The sequence below is a fragment of the Callithrix jacchus genome, chromosome 1, assembly GCF_049354715.1.
Source record: "Callithrix jacchus isolate 240 chromosome 1, calJac240_pri, whole genome shotgun sequence".
Lineage (NCBI taxonomy): Eukaryota > Metazoa > Chordata > Mammalia > Primates > Cebidae > Callithrix > Callithrix jacchus.
The window spans coordinates 106,871,281-106,885,756 of NC_133502.1; the positions used below are offsets into that span (position 1 = coordinate 106,871,281).

Consider the following 14,476-nt stretch of genomic DNA (forward strand, 5'->3'; position numbering starts at 1 on the left):
ACGTCTTCCTCTATAATTCTCCTTTAAACACCCTATTTATTTCCTTTCTAGCACTTATCACAATTTCTAATAGCTTTTTCTGTCTCCACAATTAGATTGTTAGGATTTGGGTCTCCTGTATTATCTCATCTTTAGCCTCAGCACACTGCTTGGTACCATGCAAGGCCCAACTAGTATCTGTTGGAAAACAGAATGAAATTTGTATATCTGTTTACCCAAAAACGTATTCTATTATTCCAGCAGAAAAGCAAAAGGTATAGCCATAATACCTTAATTTTAAAATAAGGAGAATATTAGTGGTAACTATTTTTTTGTTTAATTATTAATGGAAGTAAAAGGATTTTACCATAGAGCCACTAAATATAAACAATTTGTCAGTGTTGATAAATGGAGATTTATAGTGAGATGAGGTTGAATGAAAAAGGTATAAAGACACAGATACCAACTATATAAAAATGTATATGCAAACAAGTTGGAGGATTTGGAGTAGGTTGAGATTTAGTGATAGTGTAGCTTTATATTCAGTGGGTTCTTTCCCCTGTCCCATTAAGTGAATCATATTTTTTAAAAAAGAGAGTCCAGGCCAGGTGCTATGGTTCATGCCTGTAGTCCCAGCACTGTAGGAGGCCGAGGCAGGCGGATCACTTGAGGTCAGGAGTTCAAGACCACCCTGGCCAACATAATGAAACTCCATCTCTACTAGAAATATAAAAATTAGCAAGGCATGGTGGTGGTGCCTGTAATTTCAGCTACTTGGGAGGCTGAGGCAGGAGAATCGCTTAAACCCGAGTGGCAGATGTTGCAGTGAGCCAAGATGGCACCACGGCCCTCCAGCCTGGGTGACAAGACTCCATCTCAAAAAAAAAAAAAAAAAAAAAAAAAGAGTCTAAAGAGATAGGAGTGTTTCCACCTAAGCTCCAGTTTTTATATGGAAGTAAAGCCTAAGAAAAAGGGAGAAATGCTGAACAATAGGACACAGAGAACAAAGGGCAAAGAAAACAAGAACAAAACATCTTCTAGGGAGGAAATAGGAAGCAATGTGGAGCAGAGTTCAAAAAAGTCAGGTTCATGCCACAGAAATGCACCCAGGATTCAAATCCCATCAAGTTTTGCAAAGTCCCAATCTCTAGTTTGAGAAGCGTCCCAAAGCATGGTCCCAAATCCTTGCCACAGAACCACGTGGAGGTGCTTAGTAAAAATAAAGCAGATTCTTTTTCAAACCATTAAAATTAGGAGGTTGGAGGCCAGCATTCTGCATTTACCTGTCTTCTCAGGTGACTGCTAAGCCTGTTAATGATCCACTGGTCCACACCCCCTCGGTTCTGTGAGTCCTAAACAGAGCTACAGGTCTTTTGGAATTTGTACCCAGCCAGCACCAGATTTTTTTTCATTCTAAAAGCCAAGCTGATTAACATGGTGGCTGCAGCTCACAAGTCTTGAGGCAAGAGCATTAGCAATGAGACATGAGCTCCGTGTTCTGGCAAGGAATAGACTGGGCCATAAAACCCATTCCCCTCTTGTTTCTTGAGACATGAGAAGTATCAAAACCAACATTCCATCCCCTTTATATTTTGCTTCTATTTATACATCCTACCCACCATCAAGTCTCTCCATAAAGAAGATTCACTTAGCCTGGCTCTGCAAAAATGAAAAACTAGCTGGATGTGGTAGCACATGCTTGTAGTCTCAGTTACTCAGGAGGCTGAGGCAAGAGCATCACTTGAGCCCAGGAATCCAAGGCTGCAGTGAGCCATGATCATGCCACTGTACTCCAGCCTGCACAACAGATTGAGACCCTGTCTCTAAAAAAAAAAAAAACAGAAAAAGAAAAAAGAAGAAGATTCACTTGGGTTATAATCCAACTATGAATAATTTATACAAATAATTTATTCCCAATGCAGCATTCAGTATTGCTAAGTGTGAGTGGTTCCATGTGACATCTTAGAGCTCTCTTTCCAAGGGAAGTTTGCATTCTCTGCAGGTATAATGATGACTCTGTTCTTCATAGAATCCGATTAATAGTTGGCATCCCAATGGGAGAAAGAATAGTCACATCAAAAACGTACTGAGCATCTTACTATATATGAGCCAGGCAATGTTTTAAGCATTTTAAAGCATTATCTAATTTAATCCTCATGCAGTCTTGAGGCAGGAGGAACTTTCATTATCCCCAGTTTACAGATGGGGTTGAAGGAAGGGTGGTGGCCATAAGCAGAGTCTCCAAGTCAGCCAAAACCTTCAGCAGTACCACGTCACTGCCCTAACTGCTTTCGGCCTTGCACATTTATTTACTAGGGCTTAGTCGGCCCAGGAGAGAAACCATAAGCTAAAGCACATGGCCCATCTTACCTCTAGGAAGTCCCAGATGGTAAATAGAGGAAGTTTTTTGGGAAGAAAGGTCCTGCTAATCTAAGTACATTGCAGGATTTCGTCAACATGCAGATCAACCAAGACAGCAGTTCTACCGGCAGTCTAAAATTTAAGTCTGTCAGGTCCTGGCAGGACAGAGTTTCCATTGCTCAAAAAGGTTAACTGAAAAGCATTGAACAAAAGGACTCCGCTCAGCATGTATGAGAGGTTCAGGGGCCAGTGAGGATTGGTACGAGCCCCCAGGGTGCTGCAGCTGGCAGAAGCCTTTGTCTATGATAGCTCTAAAGAATCAAGAGTACAGCAGTGTTAACTGGGGCCTAGAACAATCTGGAGGCAGATGAGACAGTCTTAGAAAAGGAGCCTGGAGCCTTAGAAAAGCATTGCCACTGCCAGGACACCACTGTGGCAGGGATGAGGGTAGCAGAAGTGAGTAAATCTCCAAACCACTGATCCCCTTGCTGGTGCTGCTATTGGCCAACTCAACCGGAAGCCAAAGGTTAAGGGGGCCTGAGTGATGTGGTCCATCAAGACCCCCTTCCCAGCATTCAGAGACAGACAGAAAGGACAAGAAATCCATCAGGGAGCTGGAGGTAGAGGCAAATGGAAATCATCCTCCAGCCAGAACTTTGCAAGGAAATTGATCTGATTCAGACAAGGCACCCAATCCTCTATTCATTGTTTATGCATTTGCTTGACCAATGCTGAGGAAGTTATTTGAAAATCAAAACAAAATAGTCCCCTGCCCAACCAAGAAGCTGGAGAAAAACAGCTTCCTTGGCCTTAGCCAACAACCTGGGCAGTTTAACACCCTCCAGTTGTGTCAGTGTCCAAGCGCTAATGAACAACCGCTCTGGCATTAGAGCTGTTAGACACAATCCTTGGGCGAATTTCACACTTGCTAATGAATGAAATCCCTGTGCTTCTAAAAACTGCTGAGCCAGAACTTGGAGAAACGGAGATAAATGGGTGACCTAGTTTACTTGCTCAGGACATGAAGTTCCGCATTAAGGGGTTCTTTAGAGGTACCCCTGCTTTGAATGGGCCACAAAGGCCCATATCGGGGAAAAGATTTTTGCGTCTCACCCTACTCTACAAATAATGGGCCAGGCCTCCACTAGTGTTTCTACTGGATGCCCTTCTCTGGAGATCGGGGGGACACAGTAGCTGGCGGGCTACTGACAGTCTGGAAAGAGGCCACTAGTTGGAAGTATGGTATTGTGAGACTTATTTGTTGGGTTGTGGGATGGCCAAACTTGGCACACAGGAGCCGAATACAGCAGTGAGTTCTGAATGCCTTGGTGCTGGGATGGTTAGCCAGCCCAGAATCACAACTGGCTTTGCCCAAAACAAAGAGGCCTTATCTTCTTAAGTCTTCTGTTAGACGCATAGTGAGAGAGAGGCTTTTTTCAGACAAAAATGGGGGTCCAGTTCCCACTGTTCATTCAGGTCCTCTGGTCACGTGCATGTGGACCTGTGAAATATGAACCCATTTGTGTGTCCCTGACCAAACAGGGTGCCGCTGTGAGGAGAAACCATGCTTCTCACACTGAGCTTTAGGGTTTGATGGCCTCAGGTCTTCCCTGAGCGGGCCATGGCATTATCTGAAAACATGAAACACATAAAGCCTGTGTCTCTGGATTTTTCTTCTTATTTTGCCTTCTCTTTGTTTTTTCTTTCTGTATGTTTCATGCTAACAAAAACTGCCAGTACTGCATGCATCCTTAGAAACTGAATTCCACTGTTAGTGCCTTAACGTTCTCTCGTGTAGCTCCTGGGAGTGGAAGTCAACTTCCAGTCCCAACACAGAGTGCAAATGTGAGTGGCTCAACTTCCAGCACTATTATTATTATTATTTTGCAACGACTGTCTGACTAACTTAGACCCATTCATGAAAATGACCTTAGCATGTAGGGACCCAACTACAAGACTACAAGACCTCCTACTCTTCCCCATGATCCTATTAGCGTAAGCAACTTCCAACGAGGATAAGGCTCAACCTCAGATGGAATCAAGGGGGCCTGTATTGACCTGTGAATCTCCTGGCCCCAAGGTGGTGTCCAAAAAATAAGCATGATTTTGATTTAAAATTGTAGTCGGCATTAAGATAGTATTATCCTGGTCATAATGCAGACAGTCACCAATTGATACAAGGATATCTATATATACATACTGTATGTCTATCCATATAGATATCTGTATCTGCATATAGATACCTTTGTCAGTTGATGACTTGTCTGCGTTATAAATGTAGCTACAATATACGCCAGTTTGTGTCAAGACACCAATTTATGTCAATTGGTGACTTGTATTGACACAGAGATATTTATATAGAGATGATAGATAGATAGATAGATAGATAGATAGATAGATAGATAGATAGATAGATAGATTAGATCTGTATATAGAGATTTTTGTGTCAATTGGTGATTGTCTGCAGTATATATGTAAATATAAGTTAGACTCACAGAACTCAACATTTCCCCTAAAGGTAATGTTTCCCCTAGAGGCAATGTTTTAAATAGTGGTTCTGTTTCCAGCTGCCCAAGAAAACTACTCAATATATAATATAGCTAAAATTTATAGGGGCAGAAAATAACTGTTGTAAACTATAGGACTGTTTCTGGAAAAAGTGTGCTCCCTCCAGAAACACTGAAACTCAAGATAGGAGGAACGTTTCTCACTGTTCTCCTTACAGTAGTTTTAGGAACAGAAAAGACTTCAGTTTGCATCAAGAACCTTGTGATAACAGTCCCTCCTTACATCATGTGTTCCGTCCTGTGTTACAGGACACCTCGCTGGTTACGGGAGCCCAGCTCACGTCTGCCTTCCAGGATGTAGGCAGTTGAGACAGGGAGTCCTCTGACACTGTAGCTAAAGAATTAAGCTCCTGGCTTTGTCAGCAGCAAGAAGGGTGCCCCCTGACTTGGGATCAAAAAGAGGACACCCTTCCCATCTCCCGCCACCATGGTAACCACTGGTGTGTCTGCAGCATTTTATTCCAGAGCTTGCTCGGGCACCACCAGTGCAGATAAAGTGTCAGGAACTCCATTGTTAGAGAGCATTGCTTTCCCCCTTTTCCACATTGTACAAGCAGGTCACCAGTCTCCATGTTGACATTTCCCTTATGCCCCTCCGTAGGTGAAAAGCATGGCCCAGTATGTACATAACATGGACAAACGGGATAGTGTTCGGAGGACTCGTTTTTCTGACCGTTTCATGGATGACATAACTACTATTGTTAATGTGGTCACCTCGGAGATTGCAGCCCTGTTAGTAAAACCGCAGAAGGTAACTGTATTTTACTCTATTTTCTAAATTGTTTACCTGGAACATATATTAACTTTCATAATCAGAGGAAAATAAGCATCATTTTAAAACAATTATTAAAATATAATTGTAATGACAGTTAAATGTAGTATGTTATACTGGACTGGACCCTGATGTGGGCTGGAAAATTGTTATAAAGAAATTGCACACATGAGGCCAGGAGTTCGAGACCTCCCTGGCCTTGAACCAGGTGACATGATGAAACCCCGTCTCTACTAAAAGTACAAAAATCAGCCAGGCATGGTCATGCACATCTATAATTCCAGCAACTGGGAGGCAGAAGCAAGAGAATCACTTGAACTCAGGAGACAGAAGTTGCAGCAAGCCAAGATGGTGCCACAGCACTCCTGCTTGGGTGACAGAGTGAGATTCTATTTAAAAAAAAAAAAAATTGCAATATGGACTATGGTTTAAGTTATCATATCAGGATATTAGGCTGGGTGCGGTGGCTCACACCTGTAATCCCAGCACTTTGGGAGGCCAAGGAGGTAAGATAACTTAAGGTTAGGCATTCAAAACCAGCCTGGCCTACATGCTGAAGCCTCATCTCTACTAAAAATACAAAAAAAAATTAACTCGGTGTGGTGGCTCATGACTATAATCCCAGCTACTCAGGAGGCTGAGGCAGGAGAAACACTTGAGCCCAGGAGGCAGAGGTTGCAGTGAACTGAGATGGTGCCACAGCACAGCACTCCAGCCTGGGTGACAGTGAGAGTCCATCTAAAAAAAAAAAATCAATATAGATATGAAAGATAATATTTTTGCTTTTAGGAAATACACCTTGAAGTATTATGGGGTAAATGGGTATGATATTTGCAACCCATTCTCAATGGTTCAGAAAAAAAAATATTTTCATATTCATAGACTGATAAAAAATATGTAGGAAAATGTCAAGTATTGATAAGCCTGGTTAAAGGGTATACGATAGTTCTTTGTACTATTCTTGCACCAAGTTTGAAATTGTTTCAAAACAAAAGCTAAAATAATATATTAAATGAAATAAATCAAATTTTCTTAGGAAGCAAAGTTTATTATTAATAGCTTTGTCATTACTGAGAATTTGCATAGTACTAAGTGCTCCAGAGATTTTCATTTGGTTATTCCTCAGGGCAAACTGTTGGAACAGCAATGGTAGGTGTGAGAATATTGGCAGATGTGAGAATAAGGTGCAGTGATGTTGATACATTTTCTGAAAGTCAAACAGCCAGTAGTAAAGCCAAGGCTGGAGATTTAAAACCTGGATATTGAGTCATGTCAGCTACCCAGGAGGAGTGGCCACATGGAGGATGCGGAGAGAGTTCGAGGACCTCTCAGCAGCACTGTGGCAACCTCTTTATCAGATCCCCACCCATCCCAGTGACTTGACCGGTCAGCATGGCCTGCATTTGCAAATCACATCATAACAAAGAGCAAAATAGTTTCAAACCATATTTTTAATGGTGTCAGAGGAAATTGATTCATAATTCTGAGAATAAAGGACACAAACATGAAAAACTGAATCCCAGATTGCTCTGAAACACTAAAATCCCCATAAATATGAGCACTGAGAAATAATACAAATTAAACATTTGTATAGATAGGCCTAGCTTATTAATTGGGGTTCATGGAGTAATTCACCCTGTGAAATATGACTCTGACCTCTCTTAGGCTGGAAATGCTGCCTAATTGGGGAAAAAATTCTTAGGTTAAAAACTAATTCTTTTATCCTGATTGGATTTTCTGTAATAATTCTTAAAAATTAAGAAACTAAAAAAAAAAAGAAAGAAAGAAACTGTTTCATTGAAGAGAATAAATATTTTTGCAGTCAGTTTGCAAAAGAAAAAAAGATAATAGTTACCTAAAAAATAGTTACCAGGATATCAAAAATGTAGAATCCAATGTAGTATATAGAGAATCAGCTTAATTATACATACATAAATATGCTTATAGAAAAACTGACTGGAAGGAAATGCACCTAAATATTAACAATGCATGAATAATTACTTGATTCAACCTCACAGTCATGGCTTTAGTTAAAAAAGACTTAAATACTTTGCCCAGTGTCACCCAGAGGGACAGTGGCTGAAATAGTAGGACCTGTGTCTCCCAACTTTCCCACCAGTGACCTGGGAGTTGAAATCCAGAGTGTACCACAAAATGATTTGGGCGTTTGTTTGTTTTTGAGGAAAATGAACAGGCGGAAAAGATGAACATCAGCCTGGCTTTCTTCTTGTATGACCTTCTCTCCCTCATGGATAGGGGCTTTGTGTTTACCCTCATCAGGCATTATTGCAACCAGGTGAGTGTCCCGCAGAGTGAGCCATTTTGTTTCTTCTCATATGATGTAATGTTCATTGCCATGGTATGCCGTCTTATTTGTTACCGAGTTAGCATGAACCCTGCACATCCCTGAGTTCTGCAGCATATCTGTCATGTCTGTGCCATGGACATTTCTCGGACATGCTGGTTTACCTTGATTCCTGGAGCATTTACCAACCCAATGTAGAAGGGTCAACAAGTTCATCTGTGGGAATTAAAATTTGTGATATGATCTGAATCTTCAATTTAACATTTAACAGGAAATTAACATGGCTCTACAATACATTTAATCTTTGACTAGTCCTCGAGCACCTAGTCTGAGGCCTCTTTTCACATATTAGGGTAATTAATTAATTAAATTGCTATTGTGATGTTCTGACTTGAAAGAACCCTTTAAAGTGGTCTTAAATAAAATCATTCAAAGAGATTTAATTTCACTGAGCACAAAGCAAATATTTCATAAGCCAGCTGCATCTATCAGTGCCATCCCCCACATTTTTGAGTGGCATTCTTCATGCACTGTCTTCCTCAAACTACCCTAACTATAGTAATATAGATAGCCGTTATTGTTGCTGCTCCTCTCCTTCCATATTCCTACTCTAGCCCCTAGTACCATCATTACTGCTACTACCACCACCAGCCACCAGCATGGTCATTACCTCCCATGCCCACTATCACCACCTCTTCCATGATCACCACCTCCACCATCACTTTTTGCACCATCACCATTGTCACCACCATTACCACCTCTCCCATCATCAGCATTACCTCCAGGTTCTTTATGGCTAGTCACTGAGTGACTTAGTGACTTGGAAAGACTTAAGCATGGAAAGACTTAAGCAAGTCTTTCCAATTTCATGGGTCTTAATTTCCTCAGTTTTAAAATAAGAAAGCTCCCCCTTAGGCAGTTTGAGGGATTTGAGGGCTAATCAAGGAAAAGGATAGGACCATAAAAGGCAGTGACAGCCAGCCTCGGTGTCTCACACCTGTAGTAATCCCAGCACTTTGGGAGGCTGACGTGGGCAGCTCATGAAGTCAGGAGTTCGAGACCAGCCTGGCCAACATGGTGAAACCCCATCTCTACTAGGGATGCAAGAATTGGCCAGGCATGGTGCAGGCACCTGTAATCCTAGATACTTGGGAGGCTAAGGAAGAAGTGAATGAACACGGCAGGCAGAGGCTGCAGTGAGCCGAAATCATGCCACTGCACTCTAGCCTGGGCAACAGAGTGAAACTCATCTCAAAAAAAAAAAGGGGTGGGGCAGTGACATACAAGCTTCACTGAGCAGCATTTGGACAGGGTTACATAAGAGCAGAAGTCCCTCCCAGCATGAGAGTAGCCATAGGCTTGCAGTGAGGAGGACACCATCCAGAGGAGCAGGGGAGCTCCCAGGGGAGAAGAGGATTAGGGCGAAACTTGCAGATCTAGGTGAGGCTGCTTTGCAGCACAGTGGGGAGTCTCTGAGCTCCAAGGGCGGTAGCAGCTTAGGGCTCTGTATCTGCAAGGCTCTATCTTATCAGTAGGAAACAGCTGTCCAGTGAGGCTTTATAGGGTCTGCAAAGCAGGCAGGCACTAAATGGATGACACTCTGCTTATTTAGGCTATTTTTTAAATGACTGGATATGGTAAAATTTGAGTTTGGTGTGAGCTAAGGGAATCAACATCAGTCTACAGTGAAGAAATAAACAACCCAGGGGCTAATACATAGAGACGTCTTTGACCCATTTACATAACACCTTCCTCTTCAAGAAAAGAAAAAGACATGACTTTTCTAAAGGAAGTCCTGTCATTGGCCATACCACCCTGAACACACCCAGTCTTTTCTAAGGGAAGTCCTGGTAAGGAAGCAGAATAGAATCCAAAGGAAACATCAGAAAGAATCCAAAGGAAACATCAGAAGTCCCCATGCATCCCCATCCCATGTACCCTGACTCCTGACCTGCAGCGGATCTTCTGTCCCAGGACCCACCAGAATAGAATGGCAGAGGGACACTTCACTCCTCTTTGCCCTCCCTATTCCTTATTTACGGTTCCAGCTTAGTCTCTTTTCAAAACTATAAGTTGAATATATGACAGAGACCCTAGATGACCACTGTAGACCCAGGCCTAGCTGCTTGCATGCAGGCAGTCTTCATTCCCAACATGGAAGTAAGACAATCCGAGATGGATGTCAGCCTGCCCTGAAAAACTTGTTTTTATTTTCTCTTTCCCTTTCCTTTCTTTTCTCTTGCTTGTTATCTTTCTCCTTCAGTTCTTTCCTTTTCTTTTAGTTACCTGTTCTTTTTTTCTTCCTCTCCTTGATTCAAGTGCCAAAGATCCCTAGACCAGGAGTCAAGAAGCCTGTGTGCTGATTCCAGGGACACCATTACCCACTTCTGTGACTGGGAGCATCAGCCTTTGAGGCATTCATTTCCTCATCTGCAAAAAAAAAAACCAAACTGGACTGGATTAGATTTATTCAGGTCTTGACCCACTGATTTTGTGGTCTGTCTGCTGGTGACATCCGCAGATCTTACTTAGCACCATTAGTGGCAGTCATGCCTCAAAAGGTCACTGACCCCCATTCATGGTGATTTAATTCACCGATCCCAGCTCTCTAGATACAGATGAACTTCATACCTGAAGCAAGTTGTATTCTTCCAAAGTCGTCTGACTTCATCATTTTGCATAACCTGTTATGTTTTCTGCCATCTAAAGACTTTGTGGCAAAAGATACAGCCTTAGTCTTTTTGAATAGTCATTAACAATAGACAAATTCTGAATTACTGAATTACTCTCTGTCACTTACAACGTGCCACTAAGTTAACACCCATGCCTTGGGTAGGGGCACTGTGGGTCTCAATCTTTGGAGAGGATGTTTTTGGAATGTACCTTACTCCTCTTTTCTAAACATCATTCAAATTATTTTTGAAATGCCTATTTTTTTTTTTTTTTGAGATGGAGTCTTGCTCTATTGCCCAGGCCAGAGTGCAGCGGAGCAATGTTGGTTCACTGCTAAATGTGCCTTCTGGGTTCAAGCAATTCTCCTGCCTCAGCCTCCCGAGTAGCTGGGATTACAGGCACCCACAACCATGTGCAGCTAATTTTTGTATTTTTTATAGAGATAAGGTTTCGCCATGTTGGCCAGACTGGTCTTGAACTCCTGGCCTGTGATTCACCCACGTCGGTCTCCCAAAGTGCTGAGGTTACAGGTGTGAGCCACACACCCAGCCTGAAATGTCTATCTTGAATGTTGTTTCAAAGGACCTGGGGAAGATACCCGTAGCAGGGCTTCCTTTTAAGTGCAGATGTCTTTGTGCTTTCAAGTTCTGATAGCTGGCTTGACCCAACAAATGTTAATGAGTAACCAAAGTGACAGGCACATGACCAGGTTCTAATCCCTTCGTGTGCTGCTGGCTCCACTGGTCCAAAGTCAGCCAGGAGTGCACATCTGAAGGATATGGGATCTGATAACTGTGCTTACACAGAAGTCGTATGTTTCAGTTTTAAAATAATATGTAATGGCATTTACTTGCTTTCAGTGGATGTCTAACTACAAATCAATTCTATAGGCAGTGTGTCCCACAACTCAACGGCTTCTTGTAAAATGGCTGAAAATATGTACTCCTTTAAATTATATTGTTGTTTAACCTGTCATCCCAGCACTTTGGGAGACCAAGGCGGTGGATCACCTGAGGCCAGGAGTTCAAGACTAGACTGGCAAACGTGGCTAAACCCCATCTCTACTAAAAATAGAAAAAATTAGCTGGGCATGTTGGTGCATGTCTGTAATCCCAGCTACTCGAGATTCTCCTGCTGAGGCAGGAGAATCGCTTGAACCCAGGAGGCGGAGGTTGCAGTGAGCTGAGATCATGCTACTGCACTCCAGCCTGGGCTACAGAGCAAGACTCTGCCTCAAAAAAAAAAAACCCAAAAATTTTATTGTTTAGAAAATTGCTCTTGAAGTGAGTGAAGAGAAGGTATGTCCATCACAAGGTTGGTGCTTCATACTTCTGTGCTGCCATTGGAGGTGATGATGATGAAATACTGAAGGCTCAAGGTGCATCAGCACCCCTTCCTTCCCCTGCTTTGCCTTTTCCCCCTCAGAGCTGCCTCTGAGTCTGGGTCTTTCAGCTGTTCAGCTTGCCTGGGGAAAGCAAGGGGCCTCTTCCAGACTGTCATCTTTGTCTGCTTTTCATTGCTTGCTTCATGGTTTATTTTTTAAAGAAAGATTTTTCCTAAAAAGTCTTCTAGCTTTCTTTCTCTTTTCCATTTCATCCTCTCTTACTCTGGGACAAGCTCCTTGAGTTTTTTGCAGGTACCATGTACTTTCCTAAGCAGTTTGATGCCTTTCTCTAGAGAACTGGTTCTACAACTTTCCAATGGGGACTTTAATTAGAAACAATGAAAGAACACTTGTAGCATAAAAGTCATCTAGTCGTATTCTATTAGTTTCATACAAGCTCATGTGAGGTCAACTCCTTTCATTTAGTTTCTCAAACAAGTAGAGTTTTTGTAAAATTAATTATGTTACACTAAAGACATAGCTCGAGATTTTCAGCACAGGTTTGCCATGGTATTAAAGATTTGAGAAAGTGGAGATCAAGATAAGAATCCTCATTTTGGACAGCTATTAGGCTAGAATCACTAAGACGAACAGTAATGAATGAAAATGTATTAGACCTCCCTGTAATGCAGAATTTACCATCTGTTGCACTATCCCATTAGTTTTTATTAAATTGATTGCCTTAATCTGGAGAGAAAGGATATTTTTGTGTCTGCCAACTTCAACTCCACTTACCTTATAATAAATGTTTCATTCCTCTTTTCATTTTCTTCCCAGCTGTCAGCCAAGCTCAGTAACCTTCCAATGCTCATTTCCATGAGGCTGGAGTTCCTGAGAATCCTCTGTAGCCATGAACATTACCTCAATCTGAACCTTTTTTTTATGAATGCTGATACTGTTCCAACATCTCCTTGTCCTTCCATATCTTCTCAGGTAATAAAAGAATTATTTAACTAAAAGAATTATTCAAGCTACTTTATTTAACTAGCTCAGTTTAATCATGTATTTTCTATAAAGGTTAGTCTTATTAATTTGATGAAAAATAAAACTATTCAAACTATTCAAAACAGATCAAGTATGCTACCCTGAAGTTACACTACTAGCTAGTAGTTTACAAGCTAAGTAATTGGTTTCTCCCCAGGCTCAAGGGTCCCTGATCAGGTTAAATAAAGCAAAGAATCCATAAGCCCTGTGAAATTTAGAAACTCATAGAAAAGTCTCAGATCTTTCTTTGTCTGACATTAGCCAATTATTATGCAGATACAGGATTCCAGAGTAAATAAGTTTTGGAAACCAAAGTTTCTTTCCAGTAGGCCCTCTGACTTGTTCATGTCGATTGTAAACCCACAAGAAGTAGAAGAGGAAATGGGAGGACGTGTCCATGATAAGCAGTGATTCCCAGAGTGATTTGACATGGAAACCCCATGCCACCTCATACATTTTTCAAAGGGCTAGTGTTCTCTGGAATAACTTTACAAACATGCTGTTTGACAGTCACATTCCATTTATAGGGAACACATCAGTAGCTCAGAGCATCAGGCAAAAATTCTTATTATTAGGTTATATTTCTGTTGCATATTCCGTGATACTAGTACAAAAGTGAAGGCTTGTCTTACTAATTGAAAAGAAAAAATCTTAGCCATATATGCCATACGGCATGACCCAGATATGAGCTACATGACCATCTTACTGTGAACAGGGAAAGAGATGACTCACAAGCAGCAGTTCCAAATGTGTAAACTTTTTGCTCCATCCTGCCCAGCAGCTTACGTCTGAAAACTTCCCTGGACTAAGCTTGCCATAGGTTCTTTTCCACCTTCCCCTCTGACTGCCCCAGGGAGTGGCCAAACCCAGGGGCCAGGCTCACCGAACAGTGAAGGATTTCTAGAGACACTTCAGATGCTCTTAATGAAATATAAAGTGTGTTCTCAGGATACGAATATAGGGCCGGAATTACCGGGGACCGGTAAATCTAACACTCCCTTGTCTGACATCACTTCTAGTTCCAGACCAGCAAAAGTCTGACAGCATGCTTAAGCCAAATTTAGAATCATAGCTGAGGCCAGGTGTGGTGGCTCACACCTGTCATCCCAGCACCTTAGGAGGCCAAATCGGGCAGATCGCTTGAGGCCAGGAGTTACCAGCCTGATCGACATGGTAAAAACTCACCTCTACTGAAAATACAAAAATTAGTCAGGCGTGGTGGTGCACCTGTAATCCCAGCTACTTGGGAGGCTCAGGCTTGAGAATTGCTTGAACCCAGGAGGTGGAGGTTGCAGTGAGCTGAGACCATGTCACTGCACTCCAGCCTGGGCAAGAGAGTGAGACTCTGCCTTCAAAAAAAATGTAGTTGCATAAACAGGGCCTTAAACAAAGGGGGCAGTTGGTTAGAGGAATCACCTGCTCTCCGCCAGAGTAAGGTTCTTATTTCTCTG

General features: G+C 42.1%; 1 protein-coding gene across 7 annotated transcripts in view; it reads left to right on the forward strand.

Annotated features, from left to right (window-relative positions):
* The window catches only part of DOCK8 (dedicator of cytokinesis 8), a 251,124-nt gene that overhangs the window by 176,499 nt on the left and 60,149 nt on the right, over window positions 1–14,476 (forward strand). For all 7 annotated transcript variants that reach the window (XM_078367972.1, XM_078367967.1, XM_035275978.3 and 4 more), the window contains 3 exons: window positions 5,509–5,658; window positions 7,862–7,975; window positions 12,819–12,974. In XM_078367972.1, the coding sequence (XP_078224098.1) occupies window positions 5,509–5,658; window positions 7,862–7,975; window positions 12,819–12,974 (420 nt within the window). The remainder of the gene's footprint in view (window positions 1–5,508; window positions 5,659–7,861; window positions 7,976–12,818; window positions 12,975–14,476) is intronic.